The sequence below is a fragment of the Ammospiza caudacuta genome, chromosome 4 (genome assembly GCF_027887145.1).
Source record: "Ammospiza caudacuta isolate bAmmCau1 chromosome 4, bAmmCau1.pri, whole genome shotgun sequence".
In the NCBI taxonomy this organism is placed as follows: domain Eukaryota; kingdom Metazoa; phylum Chordata; class Aves; order Passeriformes; family Passerellidae; genus Ammospiza; species Ammospiza caudacuta.
The window spans coordinates 14,191,455-14,215,976 of record NC_080596.1 but is presented as its reverse complement, the minus strand read 5'-3'; the positions used below and the strand labels follow the sequence as shown (position 1 = coordinate 14,215,976).

General features: G+C 46.0%; 1 protein-coding gene across 2 annotated transcripts in view; it reads right to left on the bottom strand.

The window, feature by feature from the left end:
• Positions 1–458: 458 nt before the first annotated feature.
• Positions 459–24,522, bottom strand: part of MFHAS1 (multifunctional ROCO family signaling regulator 1) — a 34,700-nt gene continuing 10,636 nt past the window's right edge. Inside the window, exons 2-4 of one of the 2 annotated variants that reach the window (XR_009274659.1) lie at positions 6,040–6,166; positions 4,142–4,580; positions 459–2,652 (exon numbers count right to left, since the gene is read on the bottom strand). Coding sequence is in view for 1 of the 2 variants with exons in the window: in XM_058803628.1 (XP_058659611.1) it covers positions 4,577–4,580; positions 6,040–6,166 (131 nt within the window). In the remaining variant the exon portion in view is untranslated. Of the gene's footprint in view, positions 4,581–6,039; positions 6,167–24,522 lie in introns of both variants that reach the window. The other variant, XM_058803628.1, reaches the window with a different exon arrangement.

The window sequence follows — 24,522 nt, the reverse complement described above, 5'->3', positions numbered from 1 at the left end:
GCAGTAGCGGGAAGGGATTTGCTCCCATTTTTAATTCATCCTCCTGGTGCTGCCACAAAGGCTCCCGTTGCCAAGCAGAGGACCACCTGCTTATGACTCTGCCTGCAAAACCTGCTCTGAACGTGAGCAGGAAACCAAGCTTTACACAAATGCAAACAACATGGTACCAATGAGAACCACTCAGTGGGCCTCACAAAACCATAAATTACCTTAAAAGTGTGTAAAAAAGCTGTTCCCCAGAAATCACCCGCCTTGCTGAAGTGGGCAGTGATTCACAGATACTAAATAAGGGGCTCCGTGCACAGATTCACTCACTGGCAAATCTCTTCACGACTTTGCTACAGCACAGATCTACAGTTAGGTGCAGACCCTTCCATAGCGAGAGCCCAACGAGGCACTGCAAGAGGAAAAACAAATCACACAGCCAGGACTCTTGTGGAGATTGAGATCACTTTTATTTTCAGTCATTTTGGCGAGGACGTGTGGGCAAGTGTGGGTGTGGTGCGTGTATGTCTGGGCATGCATGTGTGTGTGCGCAGAGTCCTGCCCAGTGATGTAGACTATATGAATACCTGCAGTTACAGTCCATGAACTGAGCCATGAAGCGTGTGATGAGTGCTACACTGAGGCCCACTCGCTTGCCTCTTCTTGTGCTTACTGCAGTGCAGCATCTCCACCTCCCGGCACAGCTGTTCCAAGGATGTCAGCCCAAGATCCCATCCAAAGGGCACGAGAGGAACTGAGCTCCGGGATCTGGCTCTGCAGGAGTGAGCCAGTGCATTTTCATCTCACTTAGTGAGTTCCTAAGTAATATTTGCAGTTCCCTTTGACACAACTGTATCTAACTCCTCACCGTGAGGAGCCTCAACTGCTTGGACAAACTTTAGCTGCCTCAGAGGTACAATGGGAAAGAGAACAGGGACCCCACGTAAGTTCCAGTGCTACAGCACAGCCAAGCACATCTTGAGTTCCTGGGAAAGCAGCACCCAAATACACTGAGTTTTTACAGCCACCACGAAGCTGTGGCATGGGGGAATGCTGCAAGGGAGATGACCCATGCTTCTGCAGCCCCCAGTCTCTCTTCCATCTGATCTGAGAGACCTTAAGGCAGGGTAAATCCCACGTTAGCCTCCATTTCAGTTTAACTTTCTAAAGCTGAATCCCCCAAGCTCAAAGCACAGACAATGCAGAAAGAACAGCACTGCCATGAAAGGAGACTAGTCAAAGGGATCCTGGCCTTGTGGCAGACTGGAAACAATCTTACTTCTCTGACCTTTTTGCTTAGAGCAAAGTTAAAACAGAGGTGTCCCATCACCCAGGACCCTCTGCAACTGCCAGAAGTCTCCAAGTACTCCTGTAACCCCTAAAATGACCTATATGTGCAGCATCACCCTTTGGGCTCACTCTCTCTCACCTCTACCTAGTTGTATGCTGCTTAGGGACATGCAATTCCTCACATTACACAGACCCAGAAGAAGGCAAAGCTGCTATCCTGGGAGTTTGGCTTGGACGGATGCAGTTTTGAATCCCAGGTTTTGCTTCAGAGCGTAACACAAGGTACTCCAGGGCATATTGCAGCTGCTGAAAGTCCTGGAGTGCAAAGCAGCACGCTAGCTCTGCTTCCAAATCTGTCTGAACCAGTTTCAGCAGGAAATCAAAAACCGGTCAAGCAAGGGGTCTGCAAACCAATAAGCAAAACCAGTACAATCGTCTTGGGTGAAGGAGGTATCTAGGAGATTGCCAGGAGATTCTCCTCCTATTCCGAAGGAGTTAAATTCATTGTCAGCTCCACAGGGCTGATGTCCCAGTCCTTTCTGACCTCTTTATAATACATCTTCAGTAAAGGCTGCAGAGTGCTCCACAGAGGCCTTAGTCATTTCTAACAGTTTGGCAACTCTCTGAGCAAGGACAAGGACTAGAACGTAATACATACTCTGAACTCAGGTATCTGCTGTTAGGGCACTGCATTCAAACCCTCTTTCGTTGTGGATTGATTGATGAAAAATGACAGATCCTTCAAAAATACAGGGCTCTCATCCCTGGGGCTGAGGGATATTAAGTGAGGTCTGAGGCAGGAGCTCAGCAAAGGGACGCTGTATGAGGGTCCCAGTGTGCATCCTTAAAAACAGCGACAGCAAAATCAGAAGTACTATGAGCTGCTTGGTTTGGTTCTCCTGCATGGATCTCCCACCTGGCAACTGCAAAGGCGAGATGTTTCTGAACTGCATAGAAAATTAAATGGCTTTTGCATATTAAAAAAATTTGGATGAAAACACAGTTACACCAGTTGCTAAACAGTGGGTGGATGAGCAATCACCGTTTTGTATTAAACAGACCCAACTAGATTGATCTCCATACTGCCACACTCCTGGCATTACAGCTTCAGTGCACAGCAGCAGCTGCGTGCCTGCAGAGGCCAGGGAATGCTCCCACAGAGGCGGCACACCCTGGCAGGAGGGCTGCGGTCCCAAGGAGCAGGCTGTAAGTCCTCTTGCAGTCTGCTCTGTCCTCTCATTCCTTCAATGCTCACACATCCCAGACCAGATGGGCACACTGGGAAACAGGCCTCCGGCTGGAAAAGGATTCCAGTTTGTGGTTTCTTTACAATGTGGTTTCCACGCAACTTCACAGCAACAAATCGCTAGTTTCTTCCTATGGAGAACGGAAAGAGAGGTGAGTAGCAGCAAAACAGGAGGAGAAGGCCGCCCAGCACGGGAGGTGACAGTAGGGAATGCTCTAACACAAGTTCTGCCTGTACAGGCGTGGTTCATGGGCAGCAAGACTCAGGACAAAGGAGTTTCCCAGCATTATTCCTGAGTACCATTCAAAGATCTCACCTCCTTTTCACCTTCTCCAGCCACCACAGACAGTTTTGAGTCTCCAGTTTATCCACAGCAACACAGAAGCACGATCAATGATTCTCACTGATATAAGGTTCATTGCCAGAGGTAGCAGGTCAACACATGAAATCTGAGCCCAAGTTACCCTCCCAAGCTGGAATGAAACCCTGAAGAGACAGGAAGCTGACTGAGCTGCCAGCTTTTATTTGGCAGCTTTTCCCCCTGAAGTAAGGTACATGGCTTGATTGCTCATACCTGGCCTCTGGATCTCCTGCTGGAGTGGATGCTGCCCTGCTTTGCCAGCATTAAGTTCTTGCCAATGGGAAGATTTACAGCCTTGCACAAGGCTGGCATTTGAAGGATCAGAAACCAGGGGAATATCATCTGTGCAACTGCAGCAGGTCCCAATAGGACACACCACTCTCTTGCAATGGTTGCAGGCCTGGCCAGCTCACATCCTGGTGGGCACTGCCTGTACCACCCACCTCAGGTCTGCCATCACAGCCCAAAGAGTTAAGAGCTGTACATTAACACAAGTATTTTAAGTCCCTCACCTCTCAGACCTCCCCCAGCATCTGATGAAGGGATCCTGGCTCTGGAAATGCCTGCCTCCTATTGATTTACATTAAATTAATATTTGCATGGAGCAGGACTCACACAGCACAGTTACCAGGGCTCAGCTGCAGGGCATAAACTATCAGCAACATCTTAGAAGTCCTCAAAGCCACACAGCTGGGGGAGAAACCTGAACTTTGGTACCAGTGCTCAGCCTGCCCTTTCCCACATCTGGAGAGGGAAGATGGCTGCTCATGAAGCATGGCTGCCACGGGGGATCAGGATCAGTTTGTACTACACAGCCACACACTGCTTCTACCAGATCTCTGCACAAAGATGCCTGGGTGGCTTTCCTAGGAGGATGACCAAGATCTAGATTTTTAGTGCTCCAGTGGACACAATGCACAGAGAGTACCAAAATGGCAGTGCAGCAGTACCAGCCATGGCAGACCAGCAGCTGTTCAGGGATAATGGTTACACTAGGGATAAGAAATAGCATGTGCCAGAGGCACACTGATTGCCCTGCTTTTGTCTCTGTATGATCACAGCACGTCCTCACCACTTCATGGCACAACGCATGTGAACACACAGGGCAGGAAACATTTCCCAGCCTGTTTCTCTGCCAGCCTCCACTCAAGACTGCTGCATGGGACACAGCCAACCATTTTGTAGTGGAGCAATTTTAAAGGCTTCGCAGTACCAACCCATTCCCCAGCGAAGCTTTGGCCAACTGCCACACAACTCACTTGTCCAGGAACAAATCCAGGGAATCCCGCTACAGCTCATTTCAAGAGACTTTCCTCCAAGCAGGTCTGAATTAAATGGTATACCAAGAACATTTTTACATTCATCATGAGATCCAAATGGGTTTTCAACACGCATTCAATGGGTCCACAGAAACCTATCCCCAGTGTTTCCCTCCGGCCAGCAGCCCTGCCATCTGCAGCAATCATTTTCCTTCGTGCCTTGTCATCCCCAACCTCCAGATGACTTCATCCACTCCAGCCATGAGGCCCCCACCTGGGAGCTGCCCCTGCCCCACAGCATTTCTTTTAGGGTCCAAAGTCCTAAGTCCCATTGATCCCTGTCAGCATCAACTCCACAACTGGAAAGATGGGAGCACTGCAGAGCATCAGCCATGTTCTGCCCAGTGGAAAACCTTTGGCACCAGCACTGACAGTTTATCTGGAAGAGAAAAGGATAAAGAAAAAGTAATATAGCAAGGTTCATAGTGCTTGTGATGAATAACATAAGACACATGATTTTCTCTAGGCTTCTAAATAGGGAGTGTGAAGTGAAGAAAAAGTAACACAGGCCTTTTTGAGAACACAAGTTTCCTGCCAGCAGAGTGACTGTAAAACTGGGACACAGTTAACAGACTAGAGGAAGGCAGGCTAGAGGACAACGAGGATTGGAGGCATAGCCTGACAGCACAGTACAATAAAAATGGCACCTGCAGGTTAGAAATGTGCTGTGCCAAGTACACACACACAGGAGAACCAAATGAACAGGCAGTAATGGCCTGTGGCTCAGTATCAGAGCATCTCTGTTTTCTGCCTCACATAGGTACTTCAACCTCACCTTCACACACAGCTCAACAACCACCTATATCACTGGAGCTATTCTCTACCAGGAGTGGTATTTTGGAATGGGAGGGTACTGAACAGAGAGAACAGCATCTAAAGCTACTGTCAAGACACTGAAGTGAAAGTAACAGGCATTCACATACAGCACATCAGCAAGACACTCAGCTACTCCTCTAAGCTCCCTACCAAATTCCTTTGTGCCACTCCAATTAGACAGACCCTGGCTGAATTTCTGTTTTTCTGGAAAACTCATGCATCAAAAAGCCAAGGCACTGACTGCTTTTGTGAGTGTTGTTCCACTTTTTTTCCCATCACAATACAGCACTGTTTTCCAAGTACATTCCCACTCTGTGAAGTGCATATAGACTATAGATACACGAGAGAGTAGGGCTCCTGTCTAGGAGGACCGTACCAAGTTGGAGGACTGAATCAACAACAGTGCTGTAAAATTCAACAAGGACAAGTGTATAACTCTACTCCTACAACAGGACAACCCCAGGCACCACCACAGCCTGGAGTCCTGCTGGCTTGGGATCTGGTGGAAAACACTGAACACAAGCCAGTAATGCATCTTATGGCAATGAAAACCAAGTCAATAAAATAAAATAATAAGAGAGAATTAGATGGAACAAAAGGAAAGAAGTTCTGTCCCAGAATAAAATCTGGGGGGGGTGGGGTGGGTAGCACCTCCATCCTTGTCATCCAAGGATGACACCCTCACCTCTACAAGGTCCCAAGGAACCTGACCTGCCTGTGAGAGTGGTCCTGCTTGAGAAGGGAGTGCACAGAAATCTCCTGAGCTCCCATCCTACCAAAACCCACCTATGACTGCACTATCTCCTGATCTTGCATCTGCCACAACACAGCTCAGAGAACACCTCAGCCCATTTCACTGTACTTCTTATCCTGTGAGTGGGCTGTCTATAGCCACAAATAATTAGAACAGTCCCCAGGCTGTGGGGCTGCTCCCTTCCAAAAGAAGTGCTTAGTGAGGGCATGTGTTACGTAGGCTTTCTGGTGTCTACTGACAGGGGAATAGGTCTGCTTTCTGGTCTCACTTGGAACAAGGGCTGATCACAGTAGGAGTGGGGGGGTAAACCAAGGCAACATTAACTCGCTCGCTGCCGTTCTTGGGACAGATGATCTCCGTCAGTCCCTCTGGTCTCGGCTGACTCAGCAGTTCTCCTGTGAATAAAGGAAAACAGTGAAAACTTTTAAGCATCAGCAAGGCAATTTTTGCTTTTAGTATGCCCTTCCTCACCCCCTCACCAGGTAAGCATCCATGAGTGATGCAGGCAAGCACTGCAAGAGGGCTTCCTGGTCCTGCACTGCAAGCAGGTCCCATACATGTAACCATGGTGAGTGTTCTGAGTAGGGCTTACAGACATGCTGTTGCCCACACACATAACTGCCATCTTTCCAGTCTCTGCTTTGAATCACTGCACACAGCCTCAAGACCTCCTTAGGCATTCATAGCATCTAGATGGAAGATTCCCTAATGCCTCTCTCCCTAGGTGCATTTGCCACAACTGCCATGGGACTGCTGCTGCATCCTATCAGGACTCTTGGCCATGCTGTACTCTGCTGAGCATGCAAATCCCAGCTCCCAGCTGTCAGCTCTTCCATATTGGAAGCAATACCAGCTCTTTATTGAGTCACTAGCAGTGGGGGGCTCTCACAACGCCTGCTATCCCTCTGTGAAATGAGTTGCCTCAGCTCCACTGTTCAAGTGCCAACTTGGCAGCTCCTCACTGCTGGCACCCTTGCAGAATGTAGCTCAGGGCAAGACACAGGTCAGCACAGTGAGAGGGGAAAGCCAGTTGCTGAGATGTGCCCAGCCCTGGGGAACATTCCCCAACAGCTTGCTCAGAGCAAATCAAGTTTCCTCCTGGCTCCATTCCACACATGACTGGCCCCAGCAAGGCAGATCCCCCAGCCATCAACATGTCATCTCCTCAAAGCAGTCCATCTTCAGCTTAGACACCCAACAGCACCAGAAACACCTCTTGATACCTCTCTGGGAGATAGGGTCTGCTCTCAAAGGCAATATGGGATGCCCAGCAAGGGCTCAATTCTGAGTTTGCCTGCATGGGTGCCAAACAGACCTACCCAAAGCAGAGGCGCCAGGTCACAGCTGGCTTGATCAGTGACTTTCTTTACAGAGGCAGGCCAGCTGTGAGTGGGCTGCAGTCACAGGTCCACACAAAACTCTCTGGACCCATCAATCAAGCAGCCACTGTGAGCTGTCCCCGCTTCCACTAAAACACTCAAGAGAGATGGTCCTTGGACTCCTCTATTTTTAAATGCACTTGCAATAAATTCCTCTACTGTTAAAGAACATGAGAAAATGTCTCCTTCTGTCTAGTGGCTATTGCTGGGCACCCCAGGAAAAACAGAAAAGAAATCACACTTCAAAGTACTGCTCAGTCTGTGCAGCAATAGCACAACAGGCTGCCCCATCACAGGACATGAAACCCTACAAATGCTGCTTCCCTCTTCTCCTTCCCTCTTCTGCTTCTCTTCTCACTTTCAGAAAACAGCATGTCATTTCATATAGAGAAAACAGAGGGGAGGGCTTGGCAAGGAATATGCACAGTTCCCCTTGAGAGATACTTGTAGGGCCAGCAATTCTAGTTTGCTCCCATATTCTGCAGTCTGAATTCACATTTGGTTTGAGCATCTCCCCTCACCTCACACCTACACTTAAACCTGAACTGGCAGAACAGCTTTTAAGTGAGGAAGATGTGTCTTCTAAACCAGAAGAAATGTCATGGCATTTGCAATTCAAAGTTAAGTTGCAAGGCAGCGTCTTCAATTACATGAGCTGTCATATTTTGAAAGCAGCATTGCACCCCATCAAGCATTACACCACAGAGCTCCAGCTCCCAGCAATTCCCAGGTTTCCAACCCCAGGCTGACATCCGACCTGCAGTACTGATAACTGTACTGAAAGCCCATTTCTGAAAAACGAGTCACAAAATCAGTGCACCATTATGCACTTTAAAGACAAGGCTAATATCCACTAAATCTTAAATCAGAGAAGTGCAATAAGACTGGTCTGTCTGCTTGAGCCTTCATGCCTATTTCCATCTTCCCACTTCAGAAATACTTGGATGGTGATTTCTCACACAGAAGAGACTGCTGTAGGGTAAAACAGATGTCTGATTTGCAGGCAAAACCCTTGCCACGGCTCTTCAGTCACCCTCCTTGTTTTCATGGCTTCACCTTCCTCCCTAGGCTGTCTCTAGGATAAAGCTCACCTTACCCTGTACCCAGCCCCAACCAAATCTCTTCCAGCCCCACTCCCATTTCCTGCTGACATACATGCTGCTCCCCAGAAGAAAGACTTTTCTTACAATTTCACCATAAGACATATCATGCACCAAGTGGACAGTAGGTCATCTATGTGTCCTTACTAGTCCTTCCCCCTTTCAGCTAGAAGATGTCCTGCTGTTTTACTATACCGTTCCCATCCCCTTCTCATTGCAAACTGATCATCTTTGATGCACAAATTCATCACAATACTAAACTAGGTATAACTATCTAAATCACAACTCATATCATTTACTGAATAAAAGCCAGTGCAAATGCCATTGCAATATGCACTGTGATGTATGCTATAACAAACCAGCATTGAGACACCCTGCTTGGATACAACTCACCAGCCTAGAATCTCTTGGAGGTTTCAGAAACCTCACATTTCTATTCAGAAATTATTCAAACTGTAGGAGGTTATTATTGGCTAATCTCCTACAAGTCCTCAGGGCCACAGCAGGATGGGAAAGAGGAGATCCAAAGAGATATTGGACTGATTGATACAAAAGGATACAAAAGGAAAAGCTAAGTGCCTGGCATGGGCAGGTGTTTGCTTGGTTTAATTGCAGAGTTTAAATGCAGTTTAAATGTAGCACCTTGTGTCTGCAGTACTTGTTCTGCCCCTAGGTACGGGCTGTATTTTGCACATTCCTCTGTGAGCCTGTCACAAATTTTACTGGAAGCCTCAGCTTTGCTTGCCCCCTCTGAAAGGTTGCCAGCAATAGCACACACAACCACAAAGCTTATCTTAGTCTCAACATGGACTTAGTTTTAATGTTAACACTGAAGCCAATAAGGTTTTAACCAAAACTCCATCTACTTTGTCTTAAGGTTAAAGACTAAGACAGTCAAGTGTGTGAAGAACAACTTCATTTTTCAGTAGACAAATCTGCTTGACTAATATTATTCATCTGATTTAAGAGCACAAGCCCTATTTTTAAAGGCACTTTAATGCTGAGTACTTGATGATCAAGGCCTGATGTTTAGATGCATCTAAATCCCAGATCAGTTTATAGTAGAGAGCCTGGTTAAAAGCACCTGCAAATAGAGAGCAAATGCTTAAGAAGATTCTCCTTTGCTGCCTCTCATTTGCAATGGCACAAATGGTGCAGAAAAGTTCTATCTGTTCCATGGCCACCCTCCTGGTGTGTTGGCACAGAAATTGGTCTCCACAACTTGGTAAAATGTGCTGCTCAGCAAGTTAAGATTGAGGCACAAACCAAGACCCTGTGATGAAGCTACCATGGTCAGTTTGGCTGCTGCCATAAGTTGGCTTGTAAACTCTCCCAGGCAGATGGGCTGAGCGAGTCATGATGCCCACATTGAAAAGAAATGTGCTACACATGGGCAGTACAAAGGAATGACAGGAACCAACCTTCACCCTTTCCTAGAGCTCTACCAGAAAGGCCTGTTTCCTTTTGGCATTAGCCAGCTCACCTGAAGCAGTTACTTCTATGTCAGCAAGATGTTCTTCACTGCCACTGTTCTATCCCAGAACACACACAGGCACAGGCTCACTCAAAGCTCATGCCAGTGATCAGAGCCATGCATGCTGCAAAGCACACTTCACTGGCCTTTAGAAAATACCCGTGAAATGCCAGATACCCGTGACAAATCACACAGCTATGAGAGAGGCTGACAGCAAGAAAAGCGAGTACTTGTAGCAGTGTTTGGTTACTCCATGCTGGCAGCCAGACACTGTCAGCTGTAAGCCTACTTGGCTGCCTAACAGAGAGGAAGGTTTGCATGCAGGAAGAAAATCCCACCTAGAGCACTTGCCTTCACGCAGTTCCCACTTGCAGGGCTGTGCCAAGTGGCTCAAGGTTCCCCATTCATGTATGAAGAATCTGCTGCAAGGGCATAGGGATGAGATACTCTAATCCAGCCTGTCATGCCATCTTCTGTCCCTCAGAGCTCCCAGGACAGCACATTTATACAGTATCAGCCTTTGTTTACCATTTTCATGCTGTCAGGATCTGGGCCCCATTGGGACAAACAGTCAGAAGTGGATGAGCGGGACCTGGCCCCAGCTCTGTGGTGTTGCTTCTCTCTCCAGTCTGCCAGAGACTTTGAGGATATATTGCTCATGCTTAAAAGGGAATGAGAGCCAAAACCAAGCTGCTCCTACATCTTGCCCTGCTTCAGCACTGACCCACTTACTCCATCATATATCCTAGAGCTGCTCTGAGCAAGGACCCACCGGTTTTTGCAGCCTCAGTACTCATATGTTCTCTTACCCTAAATCCCTCTCACTCTTCCTCCTTGCTGAAGGCCTTCCAACACAAACCACTGTGGTTGACTGGGGATAGACTTCACATCTCAGCCTCAAGTGTTTCTCCCTCAAGCCTCCTTTGACTAATCTTTGCTTGTGACATCTCTCAGCATAGTACTCAGCAGTCATGCCTTCAGGAGAATAGAGAATAGAACACTTCAATGCTGCCTGCATACCCAAAGCACGTGCCTCATGCTTGGTTTCCAACAGCATTCAGAAAACAGGGCTCACATGAGAGCCCTGGCTCTCAGAACACCCCTCTGTGTTGCATGCAGTCCCGTCCCCTTTCATCCATACGACTGCAAAGAAATTGGGGCTGGAGAAGCTACAGCTTCTGTGCCTGGCTGTTTGTTGTTTTAAGGTTCAGCAGCTGGAGCACGCACACAATTACATCAAAGCTGTCACAGAGGCAGGGTGAGATGAATACCCATGTGCACAGATTTCCCCTTCTGCTTTAAGCGCAGGAAATGCCCTCACACACTGGGACTTTACAGCCAGCTCTACAAGAAATCTTCCAGGAGTCTTGGCAGAAGGAAAGGGAAGGAGATTGTGTCTCACAACAAGCCTCCATCTACTCCACACCATTTAAATCTTCTCTGCTTAGATGAAACTAATTACTTGCTTCATATAAATGTTGCTGTGCATGACACACAAGCTTATTCTCAAGCACTGTGCACAGAAAATACTGCTCTGTACTGGTATGAATTTTTAATATGCTCCTTGCAGCACTGCCTGCATGTCATGCACAAAAATATTCCCCAGAAAGAGAGAACACTGCACTTGATTTATTTCTGGAGTCCTGACCTGATCTACCCGGCCTGCTTGAGGCACAGGGCTGGATAGAGACCTCCAAGTTAGGATTTAATTTTTTTCTCACTCAAGGTCATTCTCCTGGCCACAAATCAAACCAAAAAAAAAAAAAAAAAAAAAAAAAAAGGGAGCAGTGCAGAGTGAAATGCACATGATGAACAAAAGTTTCATAAGCCTCATGTTGCAGTTCCCAGTCTGAGGAGCTTAGAACTAGCAGACAAAATCAACAACAAAACTCCCAGCCTGTCAAAGAGCCCTACTGGGAGGGACTGCTGCGCAAAAAAGGCAACAGAGAAGAAAAACTCTGTTGGTAAGTAATCATCACAACAGCAGGCTGGTGAGCAGAACCACCATCAGGTAGAGTACATACCTAGGAACAAATGAGCCTGGGATTTGATATGGTTTAAAAAGAAAAGGAAGACTTGAAAACAAAAAGAAAGTTTGCTCTGGAGATGTGGAGTGGGAAAGGCAGCCAGATGCAAGGCTGGCAAAGGACTAGCCTACAGAGGTGAGTCTCCAAGACCAGAAACTGATAGCACAGAGAAAAGGGTGCAGAGAGCAAAGATCATAGCTTTCCAAAACATGCAAGAGGAACCAATTTCTCCTTTGAAGGGTTCAAGACCAAAATTAGAACAGCTTCCTTGAGCACAGAGCAGTCTCCTGTGCCTGCCCAGCTCCAATCTAGAGCATTACAAGTGTTGGAGGGGTAGGCTCAGCCTTTGCTGATCCAAGCAATGGACAACTTTCCAGCTTCTGCATTCACAGCATCAGCTGTCTCTCAAGACAGCACCTCACCTCTAGGCCTCACAGCTCTGACTGTGGGCATACATATGGCTCACCTTGCCATCCCCCAGATGGCATCACAGGAAATTGTTTTCTCAAGGCTCTTAAGTCATGTGAGGTGAATGAAACACAAAACAAGCTTTGGAAACAGACAGCAATGCCTCTCAGCTTGGAGCTGACAGGTCAAGCTTCAGAACCCAGAGCTGCATTTCTTCAGGCCAGGAACCCTGGAGGTGCTGCAGAAGCTGGGCTCTGCTCAGCTCAAGCCTAGGCAGCTTTTTCCCCAGCAGCTGAGATCAGCCTGCACTTTACCTTCTACCCGAGGAGCTGCCAGGCTAATTACCCTGGCAGGAAGCCCAGGGCTGTGCCAAAGGCCAAGGTGCTCTGCAAGGGCTGTCCAGGAGACACAGGCAGACAGATGCTGTACCTGGCAATCACTAACTCTATTTTCTGCCACTCAGGGAATGGGAGAGTCACACAAACACCAGCTATGGTCTGAAAGGCTTAAGGGAGTTAAATACCCTCCATCTTCCCCAAGTCATTATAGGGTCAGCCAGCTCTTAACACATCACTGTCACAGCAGAAGAGGACATTGACACACCTGAGCATTTGCAAAAGCCCTTGGCCCTGGACTGAGCATGCCTCTGGGTGGACTACTTGAGTGGAAAGTGTTCTGGATGTTCCACTCAACAGCTACAGGGGATTAATTATTCAAATTCAAAATACCAAATTACAACTCACACACTAGTTTTCCCCTCATGAGTTATTTGAGATCATCCCTTACCAGTGTGGTTGTACAAGGCTTCCAAGTACAAAAGTTGGAAAACACTATGTTTTCCCAAAACATTAGTTAATTTGTTTTTCTCAGGCACATAAAAATTAACTATAGTTATAAATGGAATTCAATTAAAAGCAAATTAAAAACTCCTTATAATCCCCAAACCACACAATTTAGTACTTCCCATCTGCAGACTCACAAGCACAAATGCAGACAGCAGTAAATTATCAAAACAGCTCCATCAAAATAACTCCAGGAGCAGTCATAAAAGTTTGAGCCTTGTGTCTCCTGCTGGCAGTACAAAATAAGCAATTCTGAAAAATAAAAGATGGTTGCCATCTAACCTGCTCCTAAGCCAGTGTGGGTAAGCGATTGACCACCAATGTGGCTGCACGATGAATGCAACTTCTCTCTCTTCCTCCTGCAGTCCATGAGCTACTGAGTGCAGACAGCATGAATGCCAGGTGACACTGACATCTCAGCAAACTGCCATGAGGAGGGAGGGCTGTGACTTTTGACACTACTGCTCCTTCCAAAGAGATGAGGAGAGAGGATGAACGAGATGCCCTTTCTCCACTCTGTTCCTTCAAACTCTGTATTTCAAATAGTATTTCAGCATGAGTAGTCTCCCTCATCCAGCTTCATCTTTACCTATAGGCACTCTATCTCTCTTCTCCCTGTGCAGCAGGGAGGGTGGGAACAAGCCATCTCTTCCCACTAGTGACCAGAGTAGAACAATAGAGACAGGACGTGACCAAAGGGGACAAGCAAACAGCACAGCATAAAGTCTTAGAAAAATGAGAGGGGGCACTGGGGAAAGATGGAGAAAATAAAACATCCTTCAAATTGCTGAATGTTTTGCTGTCCTTCTAATATCTGAAAAGCTTTTTGAATTGGCAGGCTGCAACACAGCACTTTCTGACAACTGCAATACAAAGCCATGAAAAATTGATTAGCTTCATTAACATTTTAGGACCTTATTAGCTGGAACGAAATTGACTGTCAAGGCATTTTAAGGGAGAGTCATGGTGTAATGAGCTCAGTGCGAATTATCCTGATCCCAGAATAGAAACAGGCCTGTCACTGAGTAACCAAGTCCAGAATCTACCTTTTGGTTATTTTTAATTCCACTCCTTCAGCCATATCTGCCATAAGCACTTTTTCAGTTTGCCAAGGCAAGGTACCAGCTGGAGAGAAAGCTTCAGCCAGCCCCAACCTGTCTGTTCTCACCCATAACAGTGAGGGACACCTGCACACAGAGCATCCACCTGAACACTACACACCACTGGCTGCAGACAGTCCAGACAGCAACAATTCCCACCAGTCTCAGCCCATCTTTCCAAATAGTAATTTCAAAGCTATTACTCCTCCATCACAAAGGAGATGCTGACCCTTTTTTCATCTAGATGATCAGCACACTGCAGGTCCAACTAAATGGAAAAATAAAAGCAGTTTAAAGGAGTTCTCAAAGCCATTACTATTGATAAACAGTTAACAAGCAGGGTCCACTAAAGTCTGCAGGGAGTACCAGGACTTGTCACCATGCTGCTACCTCTCTTTCTGTGTTTAGGTCACACAACACATGAATGGGTTGAGAGAAGCCAGCCCCCAGAGCAGGCCATACAAGACTCAGTCCCACTGACTTCCAGCCTTAAGCAACCGATGAGACAGAGCCAAGATTCTGCCTGTCCTTTTACTAAATTCAGAGAATTAGTCAAGTCTGCCAGACATATTTCCTCACAATAGTCTAGCTACTAATATTGCACCCAGAACTGGCTGATGGTTTTCTGTCTGTTCCAACACAAAAACTAGAAAGCCTTAATGCAGGTACTACACGGTGCACTTGACGAAAAACAAAAGGAAGCACCTGATGCAGACTGCTGCAACACCAGTGTTCACAAGCAGACCAGACCTTTAACTGGCCAAGTGTCCTTAAGCATTACTAAGGAGACAAATCCGTGTGCTGATGTCATCTGCTGATGACAGACTAAGGCTGGGAGAGCACTTGAGACAAGTCTTTTCCCCTCTTGGCTTGCTCCTTCCTAGCAAGATGTCCATGCATGCCATGGTTGAAGGTTGGATTCTGGCTAGGAAGCCCCCCTTCTAGAAGTTGACAGGTGTCCAGCTGCTAAGTGAAATACTTGGAGTTTTCCCTTTTACACTCTGCCAAAACATCCTTTCTTTTCTTCTCTCTTTTTTTTTTTTTTTTAACCATTTACTTAGCTTTTGGCAGCCAAGAAAAAGGAGAACAAACCAAAACACATATGCAAGACTTGTATCTACGTGTTCTGCCCAACAGTTTTCTCTGAGATTAAGTAAACTCCTTTCTGGATAAAAGTAACTTGACTCCATGAGAATTGCTGCTGCCTTAGGGCCATTCCAAGGTTTCAGTGTGTTTTGCAAATTGAACTGGAAGGAACTGTATTTTCAGACCTGTGGTGGTAAGTATTCTCTCCCAGATCACTTAAGGTGAGATGTATGCACAATATTCCTCTGTAAAGCTATTTCAGTCAAGCTAAAACACTCGCTACTCATCAGGACAACCACAGAGCCCACTTAAACACAGGAACATTTCTTTTTTACCCTTCAACATCGACTGGTCTAAGGAGAAGTCTTTACACCAAAGGTCTTGCTCATATTTAAATGTTAAATCAAGTGTTTTACCCACTTACTGAACCAACTTGTGGTCATCCCTGTTCTAATCTATCAACATGACTTCGTATTGAAGTCTCTTTACTGGGGAATTTGGTCTGTGCACGTACATCACAGAATTTATTCTAGGCTCATGCTTAATTGTAACAAAGTGCCTCCTTGGCATTTTTCCTTCAAAGCTATCCACTTGCTACATAATAACAACTAACCCCACATGCTGTCCACAGGTATGGCTTTAGCTGACCACGAAGCTGAAGGATCAGAGAGGTTTCCCTTATTACAAGGACATCAGATATAACTTCCTTCTTTGCATATATTTGTTTAATTTACATTATAGTTTGTTGAGTACATCCTTAGTCAAGTGTTTCTTCCTTATGAAACAAAGTGTGGTGCAGATTTGCATCAAGATATATGGCTAAAATCAGAGGGAGCAGAGCACCGAGACCAGCCAATTCTCCTTTTGGAGGAGGAGAATTGCATAAGACCACTCTAAAAGCATTGCTGGCACACATGGAAGTGCCCAAGCAGCACTTCACAGAGCTCAGAGCCTGAGTCTCCCTATGCCAACAGAGGTGGAAACTTGATTTTTGTTTTCAATCTGCTCTATTTGTTTGGCTTAAAGTATCTTTTGTTATTACCAAAACTGCAGTCTTCAAAGTTTGAGTGACCTGCTGGCTTTCTCTTGCTCAATGATAGAATAAAGCTCCATCTGTCCCTTTACTATTAACAGCTTTTACTTGCTCCCTTTTCCAGATGGGATGAGAACTAATCTTTTAACTTTTCTTTTTGTGTTGGTTTGTGATTCCTCAACATTTCCAATAATTTAACCACCCTTTTCTGACCCCTCTCATTCCCTAATATCTAAACAGATGACAGACAACTAATCACCGTAAATCAATGCAACAGCTAGCTTTTTCTTACAAATACCTTTTTCCCAATGAAAAGTGCTTGTTTATGAACTTAATATTATTATCTCAGCTGAGGCCAATGCTTATTGCTTTTTATTCTATGTTGGAATGCCTCCCAGAGAGAAGTCATGCGAATACAGAAACAATAGCTTTGGTACTTAACTCTTACAGAGTTCACTGCCTGCTAAATGCCATCTGGTCTGGGTTCTCAGTGCCCAAAAATCACCTGCAGCATTCATCTTTGCTGTTTAAAAATCACTTCTATAGTAGTCACATTTGTTACTGTAATAGGAAGGAGCTCTGGGGCCCAGAAAGAACTCATCAGCCTCACAGGGAAGCAGCAGTGCTGCCAGGAGAACATTTAACTCCTCCACCATTTCTTCTACTCTGCAACTTTCTCTCATAGAGAATTCTGTCCTAGAGCTGAGCTCTCTCCTGGTCCTCTATTTGTACTGTAAACCAGCATTACTTCTAGGTATCCACCAGGTGGACAACTCTGGGGTACTTACTCACCAGTGCCATTGTAACATAATCCTGACACACCCCCTCCTTCCGATGTTTTATCAGCTCACCTGAACTGCAAGCTTACTGGCTGTCCTCTGGATGGGATCTGTCTTGGGGAGGAACCACCTTAAAACCTCCCAGTCATCAACTTACACTGATCAAAGAGGAGACTCAGGGATATCTAAAGCATACACTGGAGGTACACTCCCCAAGAGTGAGGACTACTGGCATTGAAAAAAACCAGGAAGCAGCAGAACGCTTGCTCTCAAACGCCAAATGCCAGAGTTAAAGTCCTCAGTCAGGCTTGCTCTGGGGGGAGGTGAAGCAGGCATAGCAGCTCAAGAGGTGGCTACTGCTAGAAAAATGGGAAGAGGATACACTTCAGAGCTTCATAAGAGTTCACACGCTGTTTTAGTCAGTGCACTTTCCACAATACAATGGCAGAGTCAACAGCCAAAGAAATAAGGTCAATCACACGCACTGTATGCCATTGCCATTACAAGAGAAGGAAATGCTGCCCTTTGTCCAGGACCACAGTTGTTCTGAGATGCAGGAGGCCCTAGAGGACTACCAACCAGTGTTTTGGACACAGAGGGTTAAAAGAGGGAGTAGAAGTCAGACTGGACTAGATCGAGCCTTTCCTTCTCTCCACCACCAGAAGTCGGCTCTGTCAGTGAAAAATTCTGAGAAAGCACAGACGTATGAGCTGCATCTATCTGGGCACGTAGGGATTTTGCATGCTTGGTGCTACTGGAAACGTGTCCCACACTTCTGGACTTCACCAGCAAACACCTGGGAGCCAGACAGAGGCACCAGCCTCCCTCCTTCCCTCAGTCTCCTGCATTTTGTTCTTAAACACTCAAGACAGGAAAACAGTCCTCCAAGCAAGGCAAAGCTTTATTAAAAATGAGTTCTGATTAAAAATGGGTTTTAAATCCTTTTGTAATGATGACCGGATTATCCGTATCACGCTGCATTACGCAACTGAGAATAAAGCAGCACAGAGCAAGGGGTGAAGTGCTGTCTCCAGCAGAGCCATAACTTTGTAGGCAGCTCTCAGTTCCAGTGCTCACCTGCAAGATTCAGATGAGATCAGGTGCACTTTGTGCATGCCAGAGGAGCAAAATCATGCACAAACCTTGTATGAGGCAGCAGCTGCAGAGCAGAGGTTGTTTTGCCACACAGATTTCAACCAAAGATGTTATTTCAGAGAAATACTGATGCTAAATGCTTCGGGAAGCACAGCTAAGAGTAATAAACTCTGACCTGAAGCCTGGGCATGGGTCTGCCATAAAATGTGACAACTGGTGATCCCACAATGGTGATAAACCAGAGGCTGGTCAAGAACTGCCTTCAAGGCACCCAGCCTCACTACAAGGACCCTGCTGCCAGCATCCAACCTGGGCCCAGGGGCAGCAGCAGCCACGCAGTAAGTGAACATCCACACTGCTCAGCTTCCCTTAGCCAAAGACACCTGGCCACACTTGCACAGCTGCCAGCATTTAATGTGAAGCACTGCAAAGTGCTGGGCCAGAAGTCCAGATTCAGAGCCAACCTACCACACTTCCCAAAACAGCCCACAAAGCATCTCCTCTCATCACACCCTCTTCAGCCCAATGGTTGGTTGGAGGGTTTCTTTATTTATTTTCACTTTTTTTCTCTTTTTTTGAAATCAGATCCTGTCTGAATCACTAAACTGAACATGATCTTGCTGTGCTTGGCAACATTTTCTTAACATTGTGTTAAGCTTCACTGTAGGCATTCAAAAATGTGCATGTGTGTAAGTACATAACATGCTAAACTCTTTTGTCAGAGAAGTAAGATGTGATTTATTTCAAAGAAGGATAAAGAACAAGTTAAAATTAACAGGCAGCTTCAAAAGTTTTGTGGTAGCTTTCCATTACAAAAGACACAGAGAAAGGTAATTTTTTTTTTCTGATCCCAACGGAAGGTTCCCAAGCTTTTCTTCCATCCAAAGAAGTCTTTAGTTTGGCTGAGCCTTTGAGGTACAAACACATTGCTTAGGAAAAGACGCACACAAGACTCAACTCTTGATTGTTTATTTCAGCACCTCACCCTAGGAAGGCTCCAAGCTGACCACAGCAGCCACTTGCCAAGCTGAATTATTTTCCTATGCAAGCATCAGCTAAGATCTTTCCAAAATCCAGTAATGATCACCTCAGAGCCTGTAGGGCTCCCTCTGGGCACACACATGCTCCTTTGAGAAACTACAAACTTCCTGCTTGCTCAAGCTGCCATGAAAATGTCACCAGTGCTGGATCACAGCACGACCCTTCACGGGACAGCGTGAGCGAGACTCCCTGCCCAAAACTCCTGACAGTACACGTTCAGGTATGCAGATCTGGCTGGACCTTTTAGTGAGGACAAAGCACACACTGGAGTTTCACTCCCTACATAGCCCTCTGGCACCACCATGAACCTGAACAAAAGCACTTGGAGATGACCAAAGTTTCAGAGTGAGGCTCACACTGCCTCCATTTTCACATGCTGAACATTCCTACATAATTGTCCACCAGAAGCTCAAAATGATGATAAAGTAAGAAATAAATTCTTGCTCAGCAGATTTCTGGGATATTGAGGTCAGCAAAAAAAGGCATCTCTTCCCAACATCCCAGCTGTCTTCCTTCACTCCATCTCAATATGAAAGCAGGCGTGGGATGTTCAGAAACAAGTCTGAAGGCTGTTGAAGCAGAGCCGTTAGCTATAATAAAATATGAGCTTGAACCTCCACAGAGAAAGTTTTAACAAAAGAGATGGCTTTAAAAACACCAAACAACCCAAACAAATAAAAATGTCCAACCAAAATGAGTAAAAGTTGGCAATATGCATGGGAATATGCCAAAAGCTGGCAGCTTGAATTAGATATTCCTGACACTAAAGGTGCTCAGCAGGGCATGATTCCACCAGTGCATTTTCCAGGCAGGGATGGCTCAGTCCTAACAGTGTACAGTGAAAGATCCATGTATTAAAGAGACCTGTGAAACCAGAGGCATGACTAGCTCCCATGTAAAGTCCCGTTGCGTCTTCTACTTTGCTGCCCGTCAAACATCTTTCCTATACTGTCCTCCTTGAATTTGGAGGATGAGTGAAGTACTGGGGTGGGGGGGTGTGTATGTGTGTGTGTGTTAAAATCCATCATCACTGCCACTCACTACATCTACAAGATGTTGAAGAAGTTTAGAGCCATCAAAGCTCCGAGCCCCAGAGACCCTGTACTGAGCAGTCAGAGCTCAAGAGAGCTGAGCAGGGCTGGAAGGGGGCCCCAACACAGCACTGGCACATGCTCAGCATGAGCAGGCTGCCCTCAGAACCCTGAGGCTGCAGCATGGCTGCCGCACTTCACAGAAACAAATTTCTTCTTTCACACTGTAGCCATCACTTAGTGCCCAAAAAATGATTTAAGCTGCTCTGTAGTAAAAATAACAGCGACCAAGAAACATAATGTCAGATCACAGGAAGGGGAAGCTCTTTTCTGTTAGATTTTCTAAATTTAGCCACTTTGATATACCAGAGTCATATGGATATGAGACTTTTCCAAATCTAGCGCATGCATCGCTGTCTGAAATAAGAGCATGAAAATTTCTCGGACAAAGAAAGAGGCTGCTCACAAGGAAGATTTAGAGAAATGCACAGGGAGCTGAAAACTCATTTGATTATGCAACGAGTGTAAGTAGGCCTGGTGCTTGCTGCTGACTCCCTGGTTTGGAAACCTGCCACCAAGCATCCTCTGCTTCAGTACATTCAACCCCATCCAGGAGTTCTGCCTATAAAATTGTGGTGGGTTAACCCTGGCTGGATGCCACCAAAGTCACTCTTATCACTCCCTTCCTCAATGGGACAGGGGAGACAAAATACAATGAAAGGCTCATTGAGGTAAGAGCAGGGAGAGATCACTCACCAGTTGCTGTCATGGGCAAAACAGACTTGACTTTGAAAAATACTTTAATTTTTTTACCAATCAAATCAGAGAAGGACAATGAGAAATAAACCCAAATCTTAAAACACCTCTACCCTATCCAGTACTTCTTCCTGGCCTCAACTTCACTCCTGACTTTTTCATCCTAATTTTGTCTACCTCCTCCCTCCACAGTGGCACAGAGGGTCAGGAATTGGGTCTGCAGTCAGTTCATCACAGATTGACTCTGCTGCTCCTTCCTCCTAAGGGAAGGACTCTCACACTTTTCCTCTGCTCCAGTGTGGGGCCCCCTCCCACAGACTGCAGTTCTTCATGGACTGGGGTCCCCCATGGGGTCATAAGTCCTGCCAGCAAAACTACTCTGGTGTGGGCTCCTCTCTCCGTGGGTCCACAGGTCCTGTCTCAAGTCTGCTCCAGCACAGGCTTCTCACAGGATCACAGCCTCCTTCAGGCATCTACCTGCTCCAGCTGCAACTGCTACTGCAAGGGCTTTTGGTTTTTCTCCCCTTCTTATCTGTTACCCCAAAGGCACTACCACCACTGCTGATGGGCTTGGCCTTGGCCAGTGGTGAGTCTGTCTTGGAGCCATCTGGCACCGGCGGTCAGAGAGATGGGAAGCGTCCAGCAGCTTCTCACAGGAGCAAACTCTGTAGGGCCCCACTCCTGCTACCAAAAGCTTGCCATGGAAACCCGCTGCAAAAATACAGCTACACACAGCAAGGGTGTAAGAAGCACCATACAGACCAGGAGAGGAAACAAAATCCTCCATCTCTTCTCTTCACCGCAGTAGCACAGCCATACAAAAAGGATAAGTCTGTCCATCTTCCCCTGCCTAGAATATCCTGGAAATGTGGAGAGGTCCACCTGCTTGTTTCTCTCTGAACACACAGCATGCTGGATTCCTGAAGATACAGTCCAGATGAGGCTTCCCCAAGAAAACCAATCCATCCAAAGGACTACCCAGGGAATACTCTGAGCCAGAACTGATTATTCCAGCTCTCACTGCTTGTTTCTAGTTGGGCTGCTCAGCAATACAGAGGTGCAAAACAGAGTGACCCAAGAAGTTCAACAGTGGGACAGAGGCTGGCTGGCTCAAAGCCCACATTAAGGCAGTGGAGGCCAAGCCAGCAGCTGTTCTCTCAATTTACAGCACACTTTATAAAAACATTTTAGACCCAGAAAAAGCTCTCTATCATTAGTGAGAGTTTGTCACCACACAGCTGTTACTGAGTCAGACACCAGTTTGTCTGGATTTGCAATTTCCCATGCCCTGTGGCTACTCCTGGGTGTGTCTGCAATTTTTAAGATGCATTCTCTCAAAGGTGTGCAGAGCAGCCTGGCTGCCACCCTACTGTCACTTTGCTCCAGCTCCTGTGTGTCCCATCATGACTAAATCCCCCTGCTAAGGAAGGTCATTGCTCCTGTGAGTCACTCAGCTTCACAGATGAAGAATTCCAAAAGTAAGGGGACAACTAAGTTATGTAGTTGCCTCTAGTCCCATGTAGACAAGGTCCCAGCTGTTCAGCTCTTTTTGGGGGAAAAAAAAATTCTGCATAAACAACTTGAACCATTCCCCATCACACATCACAATAAATACAGCTGCATACTATTTTACACTGAGTGCGTAATCCTGTAAAATGCAAAGTTCAGCAATTTGACAGACAATCATGCTGTTTTCCCCATAATGTAGTAAAAGAGAATATGTGTACAGACTGGTGAGTTAGACATGATATAAATATAGAGAGAGGGTGGAATGATAAAAATTCAAGCGTCAGGAACATCAATATGAGATGACTGCTTCTCAGAATGGATCTTTATCATCAGCCATTACCCCATCTTTTAGTACTTCATTCTTTATTGATCTCAATTTATCTGAGAATTTTCATGAGAGATGAAAATGCAACTATTTTGACATGGGCAATAGGAATATTTAGGGTACAAGACTGAAGTCAGGCAGCCTCAGAGAGAGGTCCCTGCCTCTCCATCCTCCACACTGTACAGCCTGTGCATTTCAGCTCTGCACACGGCTAAGTTCTTCCTTTCTAACACTATCTGTTCAGAGAAAAACTGCTTGCCATCCTTACCTGACTGCTGCTTTTAGCAAAGAGGCCACAGGGAGTGGAGACAGGTACTAAATAGCCAGTGACAGAGTTCCACAACAACAGCTAGAGATGCAGCAGGGAGCTGCTGCACCACGCAGACTCATGGTCTGTACTGAAGGACAATTTTGCAGTTCTGCTGTTTCCATCATAAGTTTTCAGAAACAGCATGATAAAGATGCCTTTTTCTTCTGCTGCAAGAAGCTCTCCCTCTGTTTGTTGCCCATGCAGCAAGTGGGAGGGTCTTCCTAAATGTGAGAACACTTAGGGATAGCCTAGGGACAAATCAGCCCTTCTAGCAGTCCTCTGCTGCCAACCATGCACTGATCCAGAAGAACCAAATGCACAGCACACGTCTCTCAAAGTCAAGCAAGGCCAAATCACTGTACACCTTCAATATTTTTCCATTGCATAGTTTCATGGGATAGAAACTGCTAGATGCATTTGCTAGAAGCAAATTAGGTCAAGCACCTCTGTCTCAAATCAAACCCTGCAGATTTTGATGTTGTGGAAACCACAGCAAATTAATTTTTCAGGAAGTTCATAAACAACCCTACCCTGCTGTAAGGCAGGATCTGTTCCTTATCAGATACCATTGCTCACTAGGTATTGCTGTAGAGAAAAACACCTGAAAAAATATAAAGAACATGATCCAAGGGGAATTCAGCACATAGACTGGAAAGTTACTATGTACACATCATTCAAGAAACCAGTCTTGAGTGAAGTGTGCCATAATCTTGTATTCTGTTAGGACAAAAGCCTACAATATTAATTTTATCACCAGTCATTTGTGGGCAAGAGGCACATAAATCCCTGTCCTACCACTGTTGTACCTTTGTTTTGTTCCTGGCACACCAGGAAGAGACTGAAAACTCTACAGAAAGTGATGGATACCATAAATGGAGAAGGAAGGAGCTTTCCCAAAACAGTGTAGGTTCCCTACACTGTTAGATAGATAATACAAATAAAAATGCTTCTCTAAACTAGACTCTTGGCAAATATCATCCTAAAACTGGATAAAGAGATATCCTGCTATTGCTTTCATAAAGAGTCTTGCAGAAATGCACTTGGAAAAGCCTGCGAAATCCTGCCAGTAAAAGCCCAGCAGAAGTCTCCCATCATCTTATCAGCACAATTCAATGTATCCTAGATCAACAACACTACAGCTGCTTCCTGGAGTGCTCAAGCACCAAATCTGAGTCAGCACTTGGCAATACAAGGCAGGTCTGAACAGGATTTGAGACTGAACTTTATTTTGTGCTGAAGGTTACTTGCCCTGAGAGTTCAGTGTAGTGTGATCTTCACAAAGTGCTCAGTTTAATGGCCTTCCCAACTGAAGCACCTTGCTCATCTCAAAGCTGTTGTTTGGCTCAGGCAGAGCTTGCCATGCTCAACTGCCAATTCAAAATTAATGCTACCTTGTGAAGTGGTTAAGTCCTAGGCCATTTTCACACTCCTCCCCCAGGAATCCACAGCTAAAACC